The sequence below is a fragment of the Macrobrachium rosenbergii genome, chromosome 45 (genome assembly GCF_040412425.1).
Source record: "Macrobrachium rosenbergii isolate ZJJX-2024 chromosome 45, ASM4041242v1, whole genome shotgun sequence".
In the NCBI taxonomy this organism is placed as follows: Eukaryota; Metazoa; Arthropoda; class Malacostraca; order Decapoda; family Palaemonidae; genus Macrobrachium; species Macrobrachium rosenbergii.
In genome coordinates, this window is record NC_089785.1 from 19,490,928 (window position 1) to 19,513,856 (window position 22,929).

A 22,929-nucleotide genomic window follows, 5' to 3' on the forward strand; every position below is an offset into this window, starting at 1 on the left:
ATTATTTTTTTTTATCAGATCAAAAAAAGTAGCGGACTACAGAATGATATTTAGGAAGGTTTACTGAATATCAATAGCGTAATTAAAATAAGGGTGAGGTTAAAATTGTATGCGGTTAAAGAGTATTGCATATCAACAGTTGCATTTTCTATCATTGAAAGACTAACTACGTAGAATATAGGTTAATAAAGCCAACTGATTAAGTCTACAGAGGATTAGCTTGTTAAAGACAGTCTCAAGTTGTTATTTGAGCCAACATGCACTTCGAATGTTAGCTTTAGACCCTTTCAAGTTGCCGCTCCACGACTGTGCAATAAGCTCCCACTTGAATCAAGACTGAAAATGTCAAGCTTTTCAATAGAAAATTAAAGACTTTCTCTTTTGAGAGTTATGGCGGTATAGATTTGACACTTCATATGGACTACGCTGTATAAAGCTCAGACTCCCTCTGCGTTATTATATATATTGAGTGGGACTTCAGAGGGAAAAAAACAGTAAACAGTAACCTGTTTTAAACTGTTTAATTCACTGGTCAACATATAATAATTGGTAATGGTTATAAACAGTAGTATCCTCGCCTCACCAGCGGGAGATCAAGAGTTCGAATCCCAACAAAATCTCTAAGTTTCAGGACAATGAAATTCATCAATTTGTTTATATTTATTCATTGTGAGGCACAAAAGGATTTATAGTATTAAATCAAATAGCTTTTACGATAACTACAGTTCACATTTTTGCATGCATACAGTTAGCTTGACAAATATACAAATATGCACTTTACGTACGAGTATATATACTAGATATCTTTATCCACAATCATGCATATATATATATATATATATATATATATATATATATATATATGTGTGTGTGTGTGTGTGTGTATATTGTGTATGTGTATGTACGTATGCTGACATATATACTCACTTAAATATGTAGATAGCATTGTCAGTTTATTCCAGTCAATCTTACATTGTACTGCGCTGCAGAACTTAGAATAAAATTCTAGTAACAATGACAAACGATATAACTATTGTGACATGGTAAAATAGTACAACAATCTAAAACAGTATATAGAGAGAAAGAAAGAAAAAAATAATTTTTAAGAGAAAGATGGGAAGAAAATAATAACAAATGATAACAGGAGAAAGGGCAGAGATTAACACTTAGAGAAAGAAAGTAAATAAAGAATAGTTAAAGTTAACACAAAGAATATTATAGAAAATACGAAAAATAGAAGTGGAAAATATTTTTGAGAAAAAAATAACAACAGGACTTGGAAACGAGAGAAGGGGGGGAATGTATTTATAAAATTACATCTAAAAAAAAACAATAAGTAACCTAACACCTACCAGGTACTTACAAACAAGCCTTAAATGATTAATACATAATCTTATAACCTTAAATTATCATTGTTATTAATTTTCTTTAATGAATCACACGCACACATATCTTACGATTTCATATGATCATAATCCAGTAGTTAGATTAAGAGGGTTTATACTAGCAGTTGCCTGCAAGAGAGAGAGAGAGAGAGAGAGAGAGAGAGAGAGAGAGAGAGAGAGAGAGAGAGAGAGAGAGATCCCAAGTTCTAAGTAGGCTTGTAGGCTTTGATATAACTCAGCCCAGCCATTCGACAGTTCAGGTGAGAAATCTTGACTCTCTCTCTCTCTCTCTCTCTCTCTCTCTCTCTCTCTCTCTCTCTCTCATATTCCATTCTCCATTTTCACTACCCCTAACCCTACACAATCGATAACTGATAGTTCATTGTGCAATCACAAATAAAAAATAATTCTTTTAAAACAGTACGATAGTTCTACAGTACGATTACTGTCAGCCGCATCCAACACTTTCAGTTAAAAGCATTCATGTCAGACTAGATCATTCCACTTTATTCTAATACACATCAACAACATTTGCTAAAACAAGTTTTTTTTTATACTGATCACTTATTAAATATTCAAAATTCAGTCTGATGTATAACACACGTCCTTCGATCTTATCACCATTTCTTCGTTTTAACGTGCTCTTTTCCCATTTTTATATGGGGTAAGCACGGTGCCTTCATTTTGAAGGACTTTGATTCGAAAATTAAATAACAAAAATAATCGTATTTACTTTGGATTCGTTAAAATACCAGTTAATTGCATAAGTGTTTTTCAAATGATGCGGGAGAATGTAAAAGTTATTTTTTTTACTTTGACCACAGCAATATGCGTAGGCCTATAAACCTGCTTAACATCGCCAGTATTTTATGATATTGGTACGGTCGCCTATTAATATTAGCCTAAGGTCAGCATTTAGTCTTTGCTGTCACCTTCAAAATGAATTATTATCTTACTTAGAGAAAAAAAGCCTTAATATTAGATACGATTTGGGTTCGAAAACCGTTGGAACAGCTTTGGACGGAGTGAATCTTTCTGGTCAACGGCTTTTAAAATTTTTCCTTTTAAACATCTTGTCAAAAAAAAGATATCTTGCTGTTGTTATTATTATTACTACTATTAAAATTATCGCTATTAAGGCTAGAAGGGATTGTTCTGTGATCAATGAAAAGGATTAGTAACAGGACGAAATCTATTGATCGCAGCAGCCAACCAGGATGCGTTCTCGTAGCACCTAAGAGACGTAAACGGGACTGTTCTTGTAATGCACAATACCTAGGAACTGACGTCATCAATGGTAATTCAGCACTTTGGTCGTGAGTGAATTCTCACATAAAACATTTAAAACATGCAATTTCTACTCTAACTGTGACATCTTACTCTAAGTGGTCAGTCTTAAATGCTAATTGTGTTTACTTCCGTGGTATACCAGGACACATAAGATATAACTGTATTCGATAATCTTGCTGTGTTGAAATGATTCCAACATACAGATTCCTATCTAGTGGGGGCGTTTCTTTAACACTAATATTTAAATTTCATCAAAATACCCTCTTGCGGTGTTTTGTATAGGCCTAAAATTTAGAATCCAACAAATATTCCTACCTAACTTTCATGTTTCAAGTCTAAGATTTAGGGTACAAATATATCACGTATACAAACAGAAGGCGTGATGACATTTGAACAATAACAATCTTAAATGAAATCGTATTCTGTAGCTTTTTGTAGAAACTAAGTTCATCATTTAAATCTCTTGGTAAATATAAATAACTCTCCAACTTTCAAGACAAAATCTAACGATTGCTAACCAAACAATAACTAATAAGGGATAATACTTTGACCTTTTAAACTGACTAAAAAGAGCACTGTTTTCAGACAGTTCTGTATCTTGGACGGTAATGGCGGGAGGACAGACACTTTCTGGTAGAAGAATGTGTACGTTTTTCACCACCTTGAAATTTATTCAAGAGCACCTCTGCTCATTCATTAAAAATTGGCCTGCTTTACAACTGTAAAAATTCACTGAACCCAAGAAATGAAATGAAAATACACCCACATTAAAAAAAATGTCAAAATCTGCTAGTGCCCTGAAAAATGTATTACAGATCCGACAAACCAACTTGAACCACACGATAAACTTCTTTTGAAAGAGCAGTTTTGAAGTTAGTGACTGAAAGCAGCTAAAGTAACATAACATTACAATTTTTAAAAATGGTAGATCAGTTACTGAGTCTTCTAGCTAGCCACTATGTGAAGTAGCCTGAACAACCTTGGTATTAGATTTTCACAGGGCTAAGTCAGTTAGCTCTTGCATTATGCAATAAATTATGCGTCCATTGTAATTATCTGACAAAAGTTTTGTCATTGATAATTACTGTTGAGTTTGTCAACTCATAAACAACAGTTAGACCAAAATATACAACTTATTAAAAAAAAAAAGCATTCTTAGAAGCAATGTTTGTTACTTTCAAGCAACTGTTTAAACAAAGTTTGCTCACAGACAAACAGTCATTAGACACAAAGGTCGTTCACTGGCAAAATACTCATCGGATGCAATGTTTGGGCACTGGATAATACTAAACGGATGCAAAGATTGTTCAAGGAGAAACAATCATTACAAGGGGTTTTGTTGGGACTAAGTTCTGGAGCTATTGGGAGCTCAGCTCAACTAAGCTCCACTCTATCTCGAACTGGAGGGTTAACACACGGATAGTGTCTAGGCCTAACAGTGGAATCATCAGGCGGTAACCTTTGCACTGTCTGTCTGTACTCAACTGTACTGTTCAAGACTGATACAAGGGTACTGTCAAGACCTAAGTATGAAATCGTTATGAGCTTTGACACTGTAATGAAGTTTAAACGATTGAAGTTGGGATACTGTTGCAACCAAGTTGTGGAACTGTTGGGAGCTCAATTAAACTTCACTCTGTACAAAACAGAATAATTCGAACTGATACTGGGCTATTGTCAAGTGTCAAGACCAAGATGTGGATTTTTTGGGAACTACACTCTGTTATCACCTGTAAAGTTTAACAATATTGATACTGAGATACTGTTGTGATCAAGGTCGGAGTTTCAATCTCCTTCACTCTGTTTCAGACTGCAATGTTTGATAGATTGAATCTGTAAAATCTTAGAAAACTTTACTCAACTCTAGTCTATCTGCATTAATTTTCAAATGGGAAAAATACTATTCTATAAAATAAGCCATCTGTGCTGATCCTGAATAAATTCTAACGACATTTCTGTAAATGATAGTAATTTTAGTCAATTATCAAGTTAATTATTAAAATGGATGAATGTAAGGGCCTAGTACCAAGCACCTCTGGTACAACTGTTAATAGTCTTTGAAGAGTTGTTTATACGTTCAACCCATAACGGTAAACCTAATTGTAAAATCTCTCATTTAAATACCTTCCTTATATTACAAGACGAGCAAGATATTTGTACCTTACAGTATCACAACAACTAGGGGTGATTTGTGGCCGACGCAAACTTCCCAAAATGGAGTTTCTAAACTTGTCCAGTTTGTACAGGACCAGGACTTGGTTTGACTCTGAAAGGATCCTGGTCAGAGTTACCCCTTCTGGAAAGGGGTGGACTGAACCTCTGGGTTATTAGTGACTAGGGGCTGGTTTGTTTGGGTTGTTGACAAGCAACCAGTCAGCTAACCAGACGATGGGGTCATCTGGTCTTACCTGGAGGAATAAAATGGCTGGTTAACAGAACTGATATTGTTTTGCTGGACACCTTTCCAGTAATTTTACATAAGACATATCTATATTTTCAAGTGTTAAGACACAAATAGCTCATAACATTACTCAGAAGATGAACCCTATTCATATGCAACAAGCCCACAGGAGACACTGACTGGAAATTCAAGCTTCCAGAGAATATGGTGTTCATTTGAAAGAAGTGGCAGAAGGTAATAGGAAATACAGAAAGAAGTGACTACTTGTCAGAAAAAAGATAAGTGAACAAATTATTAATTAAATTAATAATAAAGTCACTGTACCTGGGGAATAACTTACACCCAAAGGATATATATTATACATGATTGGTGCCCTTAACCAGACCAAAATTCAAACCTATGCATCTACGGGTTAAAACCAGGTTGTCAAGTGATCAAATTTACTCACTGCCTTCAAACCTATGTACTTATGGATTAAAACCAGGTTGTCAAGAGACCAAATTCACTCACTGTCTTCAAACCTATGTACTTATGAATTAAAACCAGAGTGCCGAGTGGCCAAATTCATTCACTGTCACCCTAGGTCCAACCCCAAAATCGCATAGGTTCGAATCATGGTCTGCGTAGGGCCATATATATTTAATTTTCTGTGGGTTATATGTAAACATGTAAACATTAGACTTCCCCCTTACCTTGCACAGTTCAGTAAGAGCCCGGACGAGCGTAGGCGAAACAGCATGACTCAAATATTCTTTAGCTCCCTCCCCTGTCAACCCGGCTTCCAGAGTTACTGTTCGGAAAAAGAAGAAGAAGAAGAACGGGAAATCGATAAGACCTCATCAATAATTCGTTGTGACGACCAATACGTGAGGTATGGTTATGAAACGCCCACCCAACCCCGCCCTCCCCTGCTTTTGGTGACGTGGGACGGGACACATGGACGTTGATGGTTCTCCTGGAATGCGAGCTGGAAGAAATCAATCAAAATTGGCTGGAAGAATGATAGACCTTTAATGTCGCCGGCGAATGGAGGTTATATCGGTGTCTGCTCCTCGCCGCGTTGACGTCATCTGGGGGGGGTCATAGAGTCTACGAAATGATACGTATAAAAACAAGACATAATAATAATAATAATAATAATAATAATAATAATAATAATAATAATAATAATAATAATAATAATAATAATAATAATAATAATAATAATAATAATAATAATAAAAGTCCAGCCTTCTTTAGAACCAACTGTACTTCTTCCAAAGAACGGCGACCATCCGCCAACAAGCACAGCTCATTTGAAAGCAAGCAAAAACGATTGTCTGCAAGCGAGAGGCAACCTGAAACCAACAAGCAAAGAGCATCAAGCACCAATCAAAAGGCAGTAACCTGCAAGCAACAAGAAGAACTTTCATCCACAAGCAAAAAAAGGAAAATCCACAATCTGCGTCAGAAACTGACAAGCAAAAGCCACCATCTGCAAGCAACAAGCAAGAAAATTACCATCTGCATTCACCTGGAACCCAGCAACAAGCAAAATACACGCAGTGTGTCAGTCGCAAGCATCGTATGTAAACGAGAATCACCCCCTTCCCCCTGCTCCAAAAGCAGCACTTTAATGCAAATTGATTTCCCGAAGGAAGAGAGCGCCAAGTGGCCCTCTCGTCAAGTGGCAAGCGACTCAAGGTCGAACGATCAACGGAAAGACGCGTGCGAATCGACCGTATGAACAAGCAAGGCCGCTTTGAAGTGCAGGTTTGACAGAAGAAAAATGTCATGAGCGAAACTCCTTCTTTTGTGAGAAGGTGTCAAACAAACATTATTATCTAAAGACGGTCATTACTAGGCCTTTGAGAGAGAGAGAGAGAGAGAGAGAGAGAGAGAGAGAGAGAGAGAGAGAGAGTACCGTTGCGTGTGAGGCTTCAATCATCACGGACTTTTCTCTAATCAGCAAAGTTAAGGAAGGGAGATCTTTCATATTCAATCAATGACTGTCGTGACTGGACATTCCCTAAGTCTAGCTAAAAGAAGAGAAAAATCTTTATATTTACAATATTCAAAGTCTATCGTGAATCAATGTTTTTCAATCGTTGCAAAATAATTACTATCATCAAGGGATATTATTTTATTTTGAAAGGAATTTTAATTCCTTACTATACACATCTTCATAAAAAAATGGGTACCTTGCTTTATTGCTTTTACGAATCTTTATTAAAGTATCATGTCAAATATTAGTTTTGTCATCAAAGTAAATGAAAAACTGGTGAGATACCATTTATCTTTAATGTAAAATATGTGTTCTATCTCAATAAAACTTTCAACAATTTTTAAGTAATATTTATGATCTTGAAAGTAATTCTTAAAATTCTTTGAATTTAAGTTGTTTTCAAATAGCGGCAAACTTCATTAGTAATCATATTTCTGTAACTTCTATTAATACAAAATCATTGCTAATGGTTCCTTTTAATGTATACAACAGTATGCAAACGATGCTGACATTTACTTAGACAATTTGTAGCTATGGAAACAATCTTGTTTTTTATTCTTCTACCCTAAATTTTAATGAAACCTGGCAAGTAAATTCCGTAGATTAAATATGCAAACTTCCCACTTCGAGTACCCTTTGTGTATCTTAAGTCAATAGCAGGGGGGTATGCCCCTCTCCATTCTCTCCTAGGGCCTTCGACTTTCTTTTCTTTCTTAAAGATCATTTCTCTGATGAGAAACTGGGACTATTCTATCCTGACCAAATATAATCATTTACACACACACAAAATATATATACAGTATATAGTGTATAATATATATATATATATATATATATATATATATATATATATATATATATTATATATATATATATATATATATATATATATATATATATATATATATATATATATATAAAATTTCACCTTTAAAGGGTTGCAAACCCCATGCCTTTCATAATCCCCTGCAACCCACCAGTCAACTAACTACCAGGAACACAATTCAAAGCTTGGGTGAACAGAGTTGCAATAAAATTTTTCAGGAAATAGGCCTAAATCATCATGGGATCAGTGTAATTTCAAAGGAAGCATTACAGCCATCTTTTCAGAAACACAGAGGTAGAAAATTCCGAAGCGTGGTAGTAGATGAGGAGCAGCCAAGGTTTTGGGGACCTGGGAAAACGGAAGCAGATGTAGATTTCCAAAGTTTGGCAGCAGAATGGACAGAGCATGTTATAAGAATGACAGAATACTGACAGATGGGTGGGAGAGAGGATTCCACAGCCTAGTAAAGGAGGAAACGGAGTAAGGGAACATGCAAGTGTGGATGGAATTCTGGAGCTTGGTTACATGAAGCAGGAACACAGAAGAAAGAAGGGGAATTCCTCAATGCAAGAATCATCCAGGGGGGTTAATTAAAGTCCTGTTATCTGCGTGCTTTATTGAACGAATTACAATGTCAGCCGACAATTGAACTGTGACAGATATTGCATAGAAGTTAATAAAGTGTACATAGAACTCTCTGAAGTTCACATAGAATTCTATAAAAACCACAGAGAGTTCTATGAAGTGTTCACAAAAACCTATAAACTCATATAAATCTATGTAATGTACAAAGATGTACTGACACAGAAATCTATGAAATGCCCATAGATTTTTGAGGTGTACATAGAAATCTGATACAACAGGCAGAAATCTGTGAATGTACTTAGAAAGCTATGGGATATATATATATATATATATATATATATATATATATATATATATATATATATATATATATATATATATATATATATATATATATATATATATATATTAGTCACTCAAGTGCACATAGAAATTCATGAAAATGCATAAATATCTATGAACTGCACGTCAATGACCGTGAAAATTGCACAGGTAGCAAGGATACACCATAGAAATCTATGAAGAGTACATAGAGATCTATGAATTGCACACTGCAATCTTTGAAATGGACATAGAAATATACTAGGTGTCTATAAAACTATGTAAGTTATACACGGTAATGTATGTAATGTCAACTGCCTAAACGTACATAGAAGTTACTGAGATATACATGGAAATCTATGAATTTTACATGTTATTTCATTACATTTGGGTCATTTGAAGCTAAGAATTTTGTTTTCATAGGAAATTATCTACAATAACATTTACTAGGAGGAGATACAATTATCTGAGAGTGATAACAATAAAATGAATAATTTTGACAAAACATTATATTCAATAATCAAAAGGGATACAATTAAATTTTTGGTTAATAACTGTAACAATTACAATTGACAAAAACATCTAAGCATAAAATTCTATTTTCTATTTCACACGTATCGGTCAAGTTGGCCTTAATGAGAACAGTGATTTTTGTCTACAAATGCCAATTATTTGTGCACAAATAATTCTTGTATTAAAATTCTGGTTGGGATGGAATAACTTTATATTATAAAAATTAGGTTTTTTGTATGAAATTAACAAATTTTTGAAATGGAAACTGAATTTACAACAAAAAGGTAAATAGAATTTGCATAAATTTTCGTTATTTAATAGAGCAAAATAGCTAATCAAGTAATCAAGTGTAATATATATATATATATATATATATATATATATATATATATATATATATATATATATATATATATATATATATATATATATATATATATATATATATATATATATAGAGAGAGAGAGAGAGAGAGAGAGAGAGAGAGAGAGAGAGAGAGAGAGAGAGAGAGAGAGAGAGAGAGAGAGAGAGACTTAATAAGAGAATCATGTACCTAGTAGTTAGGTCCCTGTGATGCAACCAGGGTAAAAAAAGGGCAGTAGTGAAAGCCCACTGGTCCTCGCCACGATTGGTAAAGGAGAATTTGCAGATATGTGGAAAAAAATAGATAAGATTTCTTTAAAATTCATCTCTAGAGTGAATGACCAAGTAAAATAGAAAGATGAAATGGCGAATGATTGAATAAATATACAAAATAAGAGGAGAGACCCGCTAACACAAAGGTCCACTTTTCATCATGTATTCATTACGAGCCGTTGCAAAGGCGCATCCCCTCAATTACTACTGCTATCCATAACCATCGACCGGCCACTCCTCCCAACCAATACAAGACAATGACGTTGCAAAATCAATAACATGAGGAATAAGTAGAAGAAGAAGAAGAAGAAGGGGAGAAACATGTCAGGTGAATAAGAATCGATAATGGACTTACATGCACCTGAATAAAATATGTATTCCGAGCTCAATAAAAGAACGTAATTTGAAATATTTGGAATGCCTCTCTAAGTCCCTAACTCTGACAGGTATTCAATTCACGACCCAGGCCAACAGAGACTCAATGGATTTTAATGAAGTGTGGCCATATTGCTCCACCCTTACCTGGGATTCGAACCCAGTCAGACCACGACAAGTACTTAACTCTAATTGAGAATGTCTCCTGTCATTACAATTTTTTCTCAAAATGTTTTGAACAAAAATATGACCCTGGTGGAAAAGGAGGGAAGGAAATGCAATAAATAAGTAAATAAATAAATAAATATGTAGTTAGCCATAACTGGAATAAAGATAAATATTAACTTCTTATTCCTCCTAACTTCATGCAACAGTCCTAAGAAGTCTGGTGCGAGCAGTAATGCCTGACAGAAGCTAGCATTAAGCGTGAACGAGCGAGAGGTGAACTTATTTCAGTGAAAAAAAAAAAGGTGTCAAGCTGTCTTTTACAAAATGCCTTCCGCCAACTAAGTGATGTTGTGAGTTAGCACATTCTAGTGCAAAAATAAGTGACAGTGCAAAAGCGCTCCAGTGCGGTTTAGCTGCAGAAAATTTTTCCCATTCTTCTGTGTTTATGGTTCCCATAATCTTCCCGGTGAAGCTAAACCCCACCCCATAGTCTCATGTCCTTCTAAAAAGATCGATGAAGACAAAAATTACGATCAATATCAGCACTAAAGAAAGATGATGTATTCGCGTGTCACATATGTTTAGAGAGATTTACAGTAATCCAATAACGTCTATTTACAGAAATTTCAGGAGCTACAACACACAAATAGGGGTGATCTTTGGTATGACTACATGTTTAGGATGAAACAGCGTTTACTTTCATCTTAATTATTTATTTACCACATAGTTATCCGTTAATGAGAATGCCAATTATGATAAAAAGGCTGAAGTAAAGCTTCTTTCAATTAAGCACTAAAATGCGCACACAAAGGCAGACCACAACCCTCAATGCTACAAAGTGGCTGGCTATATAGGTCTACTATGGGAGTTGGGTTGAGTGCGCTATCCACCTACAATACCGATTATATCTTTACGTGAGCTGCGGATTAAGCAGATAGTTTTAAAGCTATTTAAAGCTACTGAATAAAATTGTGTATAAAGACAGTTTCCGGATGTTTCCGTCCTTATAAGCCGAATAAGAAATCATATCCAATCTTTAGAATTTGACCTGTGCTTACCATCGCTGTCACAGCGCGTGCACTTAATGTATTCCCACACAGATATATTAAGAAAATTACGTGTACGAAGTGACAGATGCCTATATACTATGCAATCTATCTACTGCAATTATAAAAGTTATCTATTGTAAATGCAAAAACGTAAGAGAAGGCGTTCTTTGTAGGTTTCAGAAGCGTAAGAGAAAGCGTTCTTGGTAGGTTTCAGAAGCGTAAGAGAAAGCGTTCTTGGTAGGTTTCAGAAGCGTAAGAGAAAAGCGTCCTTTGTAGGTTTCACAAAGATAAGTTTGTCGTCTAATTGTAAACAAAAAGAGCAAGTTAATTCAGTTTCTCTACATCACACAAGTCCTCCCTTTCTTTGGCAAATTCTTTGGTATTAAGTCTTTGTATTATTCGTATTACAAACATTCATTCCCATCGTCCTATCAAGTTTTATTCTAAGATTCTTGAAATCGGTCTGTTCCGAACTTTTGGTTACTCAGCCATAGACCTATATAATACACCATACAACATGTACTGCAGTGAACAACAATATATCTTTTTCATTAATTTTTATCATGCAATTCCAAAGCAACAGCTAAAAAGCTATTGAATTACTATTGAAGAGATAGGAAACATTATAGCGGGAAAATAAATTGATGCCATGGCCTGAGAAAAACATTTGGCAGTGTTCGATAGACAAAATGCATTTTTATTCTGTGGTTGTGACACTGTATTTGAAAAGTGCCTTTCGGTGGAAGTCCAGTGAAGAGATTCATTTTAATAAGTAGTGGTAGCAATTAGTAGAAGCAGTTGTAACAGCAGCAGAAGAAGATATTGGAGCAGACACCAAATCTGTCCAAAGCGAACACCTCCGGTAAACAATGAAAAAACGAAAAAGCTCCAGTCGTGCGCATGCTCAGAGCGTTTCTTCTTCTGCCATTCCTTTTATTTTAATCCGAGTACTCACAGTCAGGGAAGAAGAACTTGATCTCTCGCTGGGCTGAAGTTACGGAATCGGACCCGTGGGCTGCATTGTGGGAGTCGTTGTTCGGGTCTCCGAATCTGGCCCGGATGGAGTCTGGTGCTTGTTGGCGGGCCTGTGACACCTTCGTGGGGCCCAAGACGCTTCGCCAGTGCGTGATCGCATCGTCACCTGTTGAAGGAGCTGGTTTAAACATCGACGATCACTTGAAGGATTCAATGGCTCTCGTTACCAATTCCCACATCTCGAAAGAATCAAACCAAAACTAACTCTAGAGCACATTTACTGCTGAAATAAAATCTTGGATTCAACTGAAAACCTAACAATCCCTACTTATGCTTTGGCCAACAACTTCTCCAATAAATTTCTTTGAAGTCCATAAATTTCTCTGGTAGATTTATTTTTAGGCTGCTTTATGCCAGCACGGATTCTTGTTTTCAGGCAGCCCGCAAAATCACTTTATGAATATTGCTTCATTTAATTTTAATGCTTAAAAAAAGGCTGAAAAAGCATGCCAAATAAATTAGCGAGAGCTATTATACATTTACAAATTACCACTAAGAGCCAATAATAATAATAATAATAATAATAATAATAATAATAATAATAATAATAAATAATAATAATAATAATAATAATAATAAGCAATTAACATTAACCCTTCACGGGGTTATTCTTGCTAATAAAATTGAAGAGAACAAACTTAATTTTATTAACATTAATCTCAAACAAACACAAACACATCTAGAAATAATAGACCAAAAAACACACACACAAAAAAAATTACTCAAGTATTTTGAAATATTTACAAGAAAAAGCCTCCACAGTACTAAGTGAGCAACAACAACAGCAAACCCTACCAGCCAGGATGAACGCCAGGACCTCTCCAGAGGACATGTACTGCACCAGGGACTCGTAGAAGGGCTTCCCTCGGTGCTCGGCGTAGAACTCTTCAGCCTCCGGGCGGGAGAGGCGCGTTCGCCGACGCTGAAGGGGGAAAAAGGGCATATGGTCGCGTTTACTCAATATTAAGCCCCTTTCTATTCAAAACCATTTGAACACTTCTATCCAACACTTTCTAGGTATTTTCTTTCTTTCCTCAAGGGAACTATTCCGAATTATATACTTTTCGTTATGTACATTTCATCAATCTACATTCTGCCATTCTCTCTACATGACAGAACCATCTCAAGACTCTGATCTACTTTTCGCATAAGCTCATCTTATGTATAAAAATCTGCAACACAACATTAGGTGTTACTGCTTTATGTAAAGATCTTGAATGAGATAGAACGGCTTAGCTGAAATAATATGAAGTGAAAAATTTAAAATTTAAGCTAAACTTTATATACCCTTCAATATTCAATTTTAATATTGTGTTACTATAAGATATATCAAAAAGAATACAGAGATTTATTTTAAATAGTCAACTGGAGGTGTGAAGTTGATTTAAATGCTTTACAAGAAATATTACTAAGATATGATGAGAGAGAGAGAGAGAGAGAGAGAGAGAGAGAGAGAGAGAGAGAGAGAGAGAGAAACTTCAAGTTGCTAACACCAAGAACGAAAAGTAGCCAAGACTTCTCACCTCGACTATTGTAAACCCCTCCTGCTGGATAACTTTCTCGATCTCCGCCGCCCTGTTCATAGCATCTGGCTTAATCATGGCCAGAGTCCTCTGGATCTTGTCTGTGGCCATTTTCATTGAAGGTTGGTCTTATGGACGGCAAAAAATGCGAGGCTTATCTCCCGGTACCTGGGGACCACTAGCTAAGGGGAAAAGGGGGCGTTTGTTTTTGGTTTACGTTCGAAATCTGTCGATTACGACTCTGGCTTCGGCGTCCCAGTTCACGCTGTTGCGAAATGCTTTATAAAGTGTCTGTTCCTCTGCTGGATGTGCTCTGTCAAAGCTATCAACTGCTTCAGATTTGTCTTTGGTGTAAAGAGGAAGTTTTGTTGGATTTTCTTGACTCTTGTTACTACCAAACCTGAACACACCAAGTATTGCTGCTGTAGTTGGTCTTTCGTGTAATCAACTGAAATGTGTAATGAACCTGTAAAAGACAAACAAACGTCAAAAGGGCAAGTAATAGCAAAATAAACTACACGAAAAAAGAAAAGCAATGAAATCACACTCATGCCATAGATTTAACACTAAAATTTACGTTTTAATCAGTCTCAATCCTACTTTCTTTTCTTAACATCTTGAGCATAACTCGGAACGCTGATACCTTCAGTTCCTACCTAGCTTTTGAGCTTAAATATTTACATGGCTACTTTTTGAATTTCTCCTCGCCAAAGCCATTTCTTTTTAATTCGATTTGTCATTTGACTTCCCTTTCCTAATCTTTATGTCGAACATTTTATAAGACAAAATCTGATTTCTCTAAAACTAGCAAGTCAAAGGCAAACAAATATTGTCAGAAACAGTCAAAATATAGTAAATATTACAGCAATTTTCATTAACTGTCATCCACAGCGTCACTTTGATTCGTCTCCTTCTTGAACCTAAGGAACACCGCTGCCCAAAAAAAGGCCCAGAGGCTATGCAAATATTGAGATAATTGTTATTCTAAACTGGTTAAAATGGCACGTAGCAAAGTTAAAGTCACAGGAGTTGGACAGCTAAGAAACTAAGGGCTATAAATGATACGTAAATACCAGAGATCAATGCAGAAGGAAATCACAGGCTCTGGAATGTTCTTCCTGACTACGTTCTCTCTACCTCACTTTGAACATTTGCAAGACCTCTACGTTACCCCATACAGTGCACTCCACAAAGTTTACAGTGCGCCACAGTTAATGGCCAAGCACAGGTCACCATACAACCTCTAAATCACTCCATACAGTGCAGTATGTAACATTCAGGTAACTGCTCAACACAGACCACCATACAACCAAATTTTCCAGCGCCTTCACTCCTCTGTATGGTAAACAGTTGGTTAGCTGGCTGGGTAGGGTTTAGCTAGCTTAAGGCAGCACGGGCGTACAATGAGGCGAGGTTATGAGCAGCAAGTATGGCAAGGTGTTGGAGGGGGGGACCTTTGGACTCTGCTCACTCAAGAGAGATGTCAGGTACACCATTCCTCTGTGCTGAAAGCTAGAGAACAAGACATTCTGTCTTGTTTCTTAAGAAAATGCACATAATAATAATAATAATAATAATAATAATAATAATAATAATAATAATAATAATAATACACAGATATGTTAAGCCTTAGTTTAGAGGGTATTGAAGTTTTTGGACGGCAAGATCAGAGATCCATAAAATAAAGGAAATGAAGTACAAAGATTTAAGAAGTAACAGTTAGAGGTGTTGGACAGCAAGACTGAAGAGAGGAAGCAGGAATGGATGAAAACTAAAGGCTAAAATGTGGCTGAACCTAGGGATCGAAAGGACACTGCAAACACCCTGCAGTAATGCCTGCAGTGCACCACGTGAGATGCATTGAGGCTCTAACCCACCACGGGGACTCAAGGACGCTAAAGAATGTTTCCCAACTGACCTACCTTTCCATAGGATGGCCCCGTAGTTTGGTATCCTGACGAAGGATGCTAACTGAAGAAGTACTATGCAAATTAACAGCTGACCTAGTCTGACCTAGCCTTTCATCTTTACTGACTCTTGGGTCAAAGGCACGAGAGAGCGCAAGAAGTATTGAATAAATTTTAACACATGGAAAGGAATATTAAGAATGTACTCCATATAACGTAACCTTTAATTTTTGGCAAGATGGATTTCATGGCTACTAGGCATCCAAATATCATTTGCTTTTGGGGATAATAATCCCTTGTTCCCTTCAGCACAGATGACCACCACTTTTGTGACACCGGTGTCATACACCAATCAATCAATAAATAAATTAACTATAGTCTTAGTTGTTCCTGTCAATTCTATTATTTTATGACTGTTATTAGTCCAGTCAATGGCAACAGTTAATTTACTGTTCCTCTCCTTATTTATATTACTACAAACAATACTGAGCAGCAGCAATAGTAATCTTTTCCTAATCTCCTCAACTAGTCCTATACGCGTCCGCCGAACACGGGATATACCTTATCCCAGGCCCCTTGGCAAAACGGAATGGTAGGGAGCAGCTGGACAGAAAGGTTGGACCTAACCAAACCTGAATTCTACGGCAGCCCCTTAATAATATTACGATTATAATTATAAATAAGGGAAGACAGAATAAGCCGGCAAAATCCAGAGCACGTGATGCATACGTCACGGTGTTACGTCACGACTCGGAGGCTAATGTATAAAAATTCAGGAGAATTTCGGGAAAACAAGCTAGACTAAGAGCGTAAGACGTTACTCTCTCTCACACACACACAAATCTATATGTGTGCGTGTGTGTGAGTGTATGTACATTATTATCTTAATAATAACCAGAATGCATTCAGAACACTAAGCAAAATCCTGAGAGAGAGAGAGAGAGAGAGAGAGAGAGAGAGAGAGAGAGAGAGAGAGAGAGGCCCTAAAAGGGTAACTCTTAAAGCCTAAAGAGATCAACCCATTTGAATAACAAATGATTATCGAATCAAGATTAAAAATATATAACAAATAACACTGGCTAGGCCAGTTCGCCAGTCCAAGTCGGCAGTCACATTAATAAATTCAACAGTTCAAATAATCTGACTGTTGCTTATTTTCGTTGAATTATTAGAATACAGGACAGGCACCCCTAACTAGACCAGAGTGACTTACAGTCAAATGAACATTATTAGACTGTCCAGTCACCGCGTTCATCATTAACGTACGAATCCCTGGTTGCTATAAATACGACAGCACTTTTATATCGTCAGAATAAGAAGGTAAATAAAAAATGGTAACCTTGCGTTTGCATGATGAACCAGCCACTCTGAATAGAGTGTCATTGCACAGAGTTGAGAAGCATGACTATTATATTTCGGCGGAAATTTTCTCACCCACTGATCGAATTCACGCCACGAATCTTCTCTCAATGAAAAACCCGATCACTTTAATACTACCGTGCATTGCTTGAAAGTGCGTAGTCCGTGTTTCTAAAGAGCCTTTTCGCTTTTTTAAAACGAACGGATATTTTGTCCTTTATTGCTCGCGACATCGAAAAGCGAACGCAGAAAACGGAAGGGGCGTAATGACATAACACTTCTAAGCTAAAAACACCAGAGAATGGCTCGTATCAACATACCTAAAAAAAATGGAATTGATTTGATGTATGTTGCGAAGGGATGACACACATCCACTTTGCCCAGTTGCTCCACTACTACCCCGTAAGACTTGGGCTAGGCGACGATCGTGGGAGTTGCCATCGTTCGCCTGTCCTTCGTCGAGAAGAATTACCTATCGATTTTTTTAGGCTCCTCCTGTCTCTTTTCTATGTAACTCTCTGTTATGGATCGATTTATTGATGACGATTCACCAGGCATTTTATCACGTCCGCCATTTCTGCAAGGAGACGCCGCTAGGAGAAGCCTTATCAACTCCCTTGCTTGCTGACTTTAATTATCGTGACAGGCAACTGCACCTATCTCTGAGCGCCGAATTTTTCGAACGGTTTGCGATAAATAATGGTAAATGTTGCATTCCCATGGGAGTCGTGTTTTCACTATCATTATTCAGAGGAATAAACAAATTCTCGCATTAAAATAAACATGTTTCGACAATGGTTCCCGGATAATGTAGAGTACAATGTCCAAACTTGTCGTGTCCAAGTAGGCTGATGAATTCTAAAAACGGACGCAAGCGACTGAAATGATTCCGTTCACGGAAGCCGTAGCATGCAGGAACAAAATTCTTCACTCCGGGATTATTTTCGTTTCTTATCGCGTCTTAATAATATTGCACCGATTTGTCGACGCTATTTAATGATCATTGCACTTTACTCCCTTAACAGAATATGCTTCTTCGCGCCGCCAAACGGTGGAATGCCGCCCAGGGCCTCTTCAGAGCAAAGTAGATCTATGGATAAAAGGCTAATTACCACTACTTTCAGTCACCCGATATTGCAAAAACCGATCAAATTTCGGAAGCCTTGACGATGATGTGTGGGTCCCTCGGGAGGGGATGCAACGAAAAAATCTGCTTTTTCAAAGTATCCTTAAGAACGAGTTTAGCCTAATCACACTCGCCTGGACGTTTTCAGCCGAACAACCACTTCAGCGCTTCAGGGACACAACTTCATTGTATGCTTGATCACCCGTTTCCAAGGCAGATTATGACTAATGCACATGTCGGTCTGGGAAAAGAATCTTTATTTTTGTACGTTGGCGGAAATTCCTCAGTAATTTCTATAAGCAACAGCTTGCTCGTGGCGTTAGTAACTTACAGTTCTGTGAACTTTATCTGTCCTTATTGAAAAAAGGTGGGTGGTGGGGGTGAGATAAGATAATAAGCAATATGTGAGGTTTGGTTACCCGGCGCTACCGAACACGTGTTTAGACTTTGGAGGACATTCCTCATTTTATTCAATTCGAGCAACATACGATTTTGTTTTGTTCAGGCATACAAACACACGCATATATGTGTATGTGTGTGTGTGTGTGTGAGAGAGAGAGAGAGAGAGAGAGAGAGAGAGAGAGAGAGAGAGAAGAATTAAATTTAACACGTACGGCCATGTTTGCTTGATCTAATAAGGGTGCCAGACATATATCATAAGAAACCCTTAACTGCTATATAATTTGGTCGTCCATGAATCCGTAATCGTTAAAGGAGAGAGAGAGAGAGAGAGAGAGAGAGAGAGAGAGAGAGAGAGAGAGAGAGAGAGAGAGAGAGAGAGACGATGGGGAGGGGGATTATAGGAAAACAAAGTATTTTAATATAACATCAATGCTTGTAAAAAAAATATAAGAAAGGAAATGACATGCAGAGAGAGAGAGAGAGAGAGAGAGAGAGAGAGAGAGAGAGAGAGAGAGAGAGAGAGAGAGAGACGAGACGAGAGGGAGGGGGATAATAGGAAAACAAAGTATTTTAATGTAACACCAATGCTTGAAAAAATAGAAAGGAAATGACATGCAGAGAGAGAGAGAGAGAGAGAGAGAGAGAGAGAGAGAGAGAGAGAGGAAATAACTTTTAATAATTGCACAGACCAATATAACGAACAGTGTTGGTCTTATCAAGTGTCAAGACCACGTGGTAATACACACATACACACGCACAAGCTATATATATATATATATATATATATATATATATATATATATATATATATATATATATATATATATATATATATATATATATATATATATATATATATATATATATATATATATATATATATATATATATAGCGACCACGTGGTCTCAAGTTCAATTGTACATGCATTGCCTGTGGCTTGTAAATTTTCGTGTTAATGTTTTTAGTTTACTTTGTGAAATTATTTTTTTTACTGATCTACCCTCGTGCTATGTGTTATACAAATACTTAATTTACTTGATTATAATAAATGGTCACCTTTCCTCTCAAAAATTTCCACTGATCTATTCCTTATTTATGTAAATACACACCCACCCACCCACCCCACACATGCACACATGCACATATTTGTGTGTGTATATATATATTATATATATATATATATATATATATATATATATATATATATATATATATATATATATATATATATATATATATATATATATATATATATATGTATATATATATATATATATATATATATATATATATATATGAATATAAAGAAGGATCAGAATACTGAAAAAAAAAACAAAAGGTAAGGTAAACATTTTCAATTAAGTAAACTGAAAACATTAACATAAATTAGAATGAAAAGCATAAACAACCCACAAACAATGTTTGTAGACTAAGCAGTAGTTCAAAACTATTTTTGCACATGCGCACAAACACCGTCGGCACACGCGTCGCATGCAGCGAATAAACACTGTTTTAAGAATGACAAGTAAGAAATACGAAGAAGTTTCTTCGGCGCGATCGAGTTTTCTGTACAGCCGCTACAGCGTGTAATCAAGGCCACCGAAAATAGATCTATCTTTCGGTGGTCTCGGTATGGTGCTGTATGAGGCGCGGCCCATGAAACTTTAACCACGGCCCGGTGGTGGCCTATCCTATATCGTTACCAGAAGCATGATTATGGCTAACTTTAACCTTAAGTAAAATAAAAATAAAAAAAACTAATAAAAAAAAAGGGCTGCAATTTGGTATGTTTGATGATTGGAGGGTGGGTGACCAACATACCAATTTGCAGCCCTCTAGCCTCAGGAGTTTTTAAGATCTCAGGGCGGACAGGAAAAGTGCTGGCGGACAGACAAAGCCGGCACAATTAGTTTTCTTTATAGAAAACTAAAAAGTAACTTGTAAATAAATATATATAAATATATATATATATATATATATATATATATATATATATATATATATATATATATATATATATATATATATATATATATATATATATATATATATATATATATATATATATATATATATATATATATATTTTATGCAGGTTTCGTTGAACGATTAATGACCGGGAACTTGACCTATTTTGATATTGGTTCTTTCCAGTGTTCTGTATTCACACTTTACTTCACTACTCGAAGTTCGTAGAATTATAAAAGAAAGCCACTTCTTAATCATTTCTTTTATTTTTGTCTCCGTAGCGAGCTTTCGGACTATACTTCGTCCATAATCATGCTACTCTAAAATATTTACATCATATAATGACCAAACATAATAATTACAAATGAGTAAACAATTGGTTAAAACATTACAGTCATCATGGAATCATTGTTACCATGTATAACAAATCAAAGAATAGGTAACTGTCAATGATTAAAACAACGGAACGCCTATACAAAGAATTGGGCTGTTTAACAAATCAAAAATAAACGAACACATATCTATGTACTTTCATGTATGGGTATAAAACTAGAAAAAAAAAGGTCAGTGCTTAAAAGGAAGGTTTCATGTCTTTTATCAAGATGGTTTCTGTAATCCATCAAGTACCCTACAGAATTGAAACTACATAGATTTTTTGAACATAGATTATTTACACATTCAGTAAGCGGTCTTTTCGTTATTTCTGTTTCGCCGTGAAAGTCTACTAGGCGATTTTTTATTGATCCTCTCTGTGTGTGCATGCGAAATCTCTCTCCGGCAGTGTAAGTGGTTTATCCAATACGAGCGGAGGAATTACATCCTACCCAGCTGCAGGAATATTGATATACCACGTGATGACTGTTGGGAAACTACCCCCTAAAGCTGGTCTGTTGCGAATGAATGGATTTTTTAATTTCTTATTTTTATAGTAAATCCACTAGCCGATCCAGGGCGTGGGTGGGGGCCACGTCCCCCACCCTCATGAAAAATAACAAAATAATAATATTGAAGATTTAGATAATAAATGATTAACATAAAAATGGGAAAAAAATTAAAAAATCTATTATAGAAATATGTATGTGTATATATATACATATATATACTTTATTCAAAAAGTCTTTTGCAGTTTCATCTGTGACTTCCATAGGAGAAATATTATTTGTTATTTGTTTTATTCTGGTAATTTCATTGTGGAAGGAATCCCGGTCACTGCTAACCCTATACCCTCCATGTAATAATGTCTTAATTACTCTCATTCTGTATTTTTCGGGGCAAACACCATTGAAATTAACACAATCTTCGAGATTAGTTGATTTTACATACACCGAAATGCTGAACATTTTCTAATTATATGTCTATGCATAAAAGTACATATCTGTATGTTCGTTTCTTTGTGATTTGTTAAACATCTAATTCTCCGTATAGGTGTTCCGTTTTTTTTTTAACCATTGACAATTACCTATTCTTTGATTTGTTGCAAGTTAACAATAATTCCATGACAATTGTAATATTTCAACCACTTGTTTACTTATTTGTAATTATTATGTTTGGTCATGAAATGATGTGAATATTTTAGTTTAGCATGGTTATGGACGAAGTACAGTCCGGAAGCTCGCTATGGAGACAAACATAAAAGGAATGTTTAACGAACACTCGAACAGTTAAAAATAGAATGTTCACTATTCACACAAACACTTGCAAACTTAGGAAATCGAAAGCACATGACTTCATAAGTGATATCATGCAGTGCATTACAGTATAAAGCAGGCAGTATTTTAAAAGTAAAATTTCTTCAGTATTCCAAATCAAAATTTCATCTTTCATCATAAACTTGGTTTTAAATTTATTTTAGAAATAATTTCTATATCTGTATTCTTGTTTCATGAGGGTCATTATTGGTATTAGAATCATCAAGCACTCAGAACTTCAGAAGTTCAAGCAAATATGCAGTGCATTACTACCTTAATACTACTATACTCTTTGCATTTTAATACATTTTTATCCAGGTAAGCAATTAATTTAGAAACTAGCTACGTACGTAATCTACAGTAGAACACCGTCATGACGGATAGCA

The 22,929-nt window shown here is 35.9% G+C and overlaps 1 protein-coding gene across 2 annotated transcripts; it reads right to left on the reverse strand.

Moving 5' to 3' along the window:
- Window positions 1–648: 648 nt before the first annotated feature.
- LOC136829751 (nucleoside diphosphate kinase homolog 5-like) lies at window positions 649–22,910 on the reverse strand. Of its 2 annotated transcripts, none has more exons than XM_067088596.1 (6): window positions 22,894–22,910; window positions 14,093–14,558; window positions 13,365–13,491; window positions 12,490–12,675; window positions 5,769–5,866; window positions 649–5,083 (listed from the first exon to the last, which is right to left on the reverse strand). In XM_067088596.1, the coding sequence occupies exons 2-6, from the start codon at window positions 14,207–14,209 to the stop codon at window positions 5,003–5,005; spliced, it is 609 nt and encodes a 202-aa protein (XP_066944697.1). In that variant the 5' UTR covers window positions 14,210–14,558; window positions 22,894–22,910; the 3' UTR covers window positions 649–5,002. The 2 variants fall into 2 exon arrangements, with proteins under 2 accessions (XP_066944697.1, XP_066944698.1); XM_067088597.1 differs by lacking the exon at window positions 22,894–22,910 and adding an exon at window positions 17,679–18,658.
- Between the last annotated feature and the right edge of the window lie 19 nt (window positions 22,911–22,929).

Bases quoted from the DNA above. Each gene is read 5' to 3' on its own strand.
- LOC136829751 (XM_067088596.1), bottom strand. From the start codon at position 14,209: ATGAAAATGGCCACAGACAAGATCCAGAGGACTCTGGCCATGATTAAG. The intron at 13,492-14,092 runs GTGAGAAGTCTT...TTCCCCCTTCAG, and splicing joins AGGGGTTTACAATAGTCGAG to CGTCGGCGAACGCGCCTCTC. The intron at 5,867-12,489 runs GTGAGTACTCGG...TTTTCCGAACAG, and splicing joins CAAGTTCTTCTTCCCTGACT to TAACTCTGGAAGCCGGGTTG.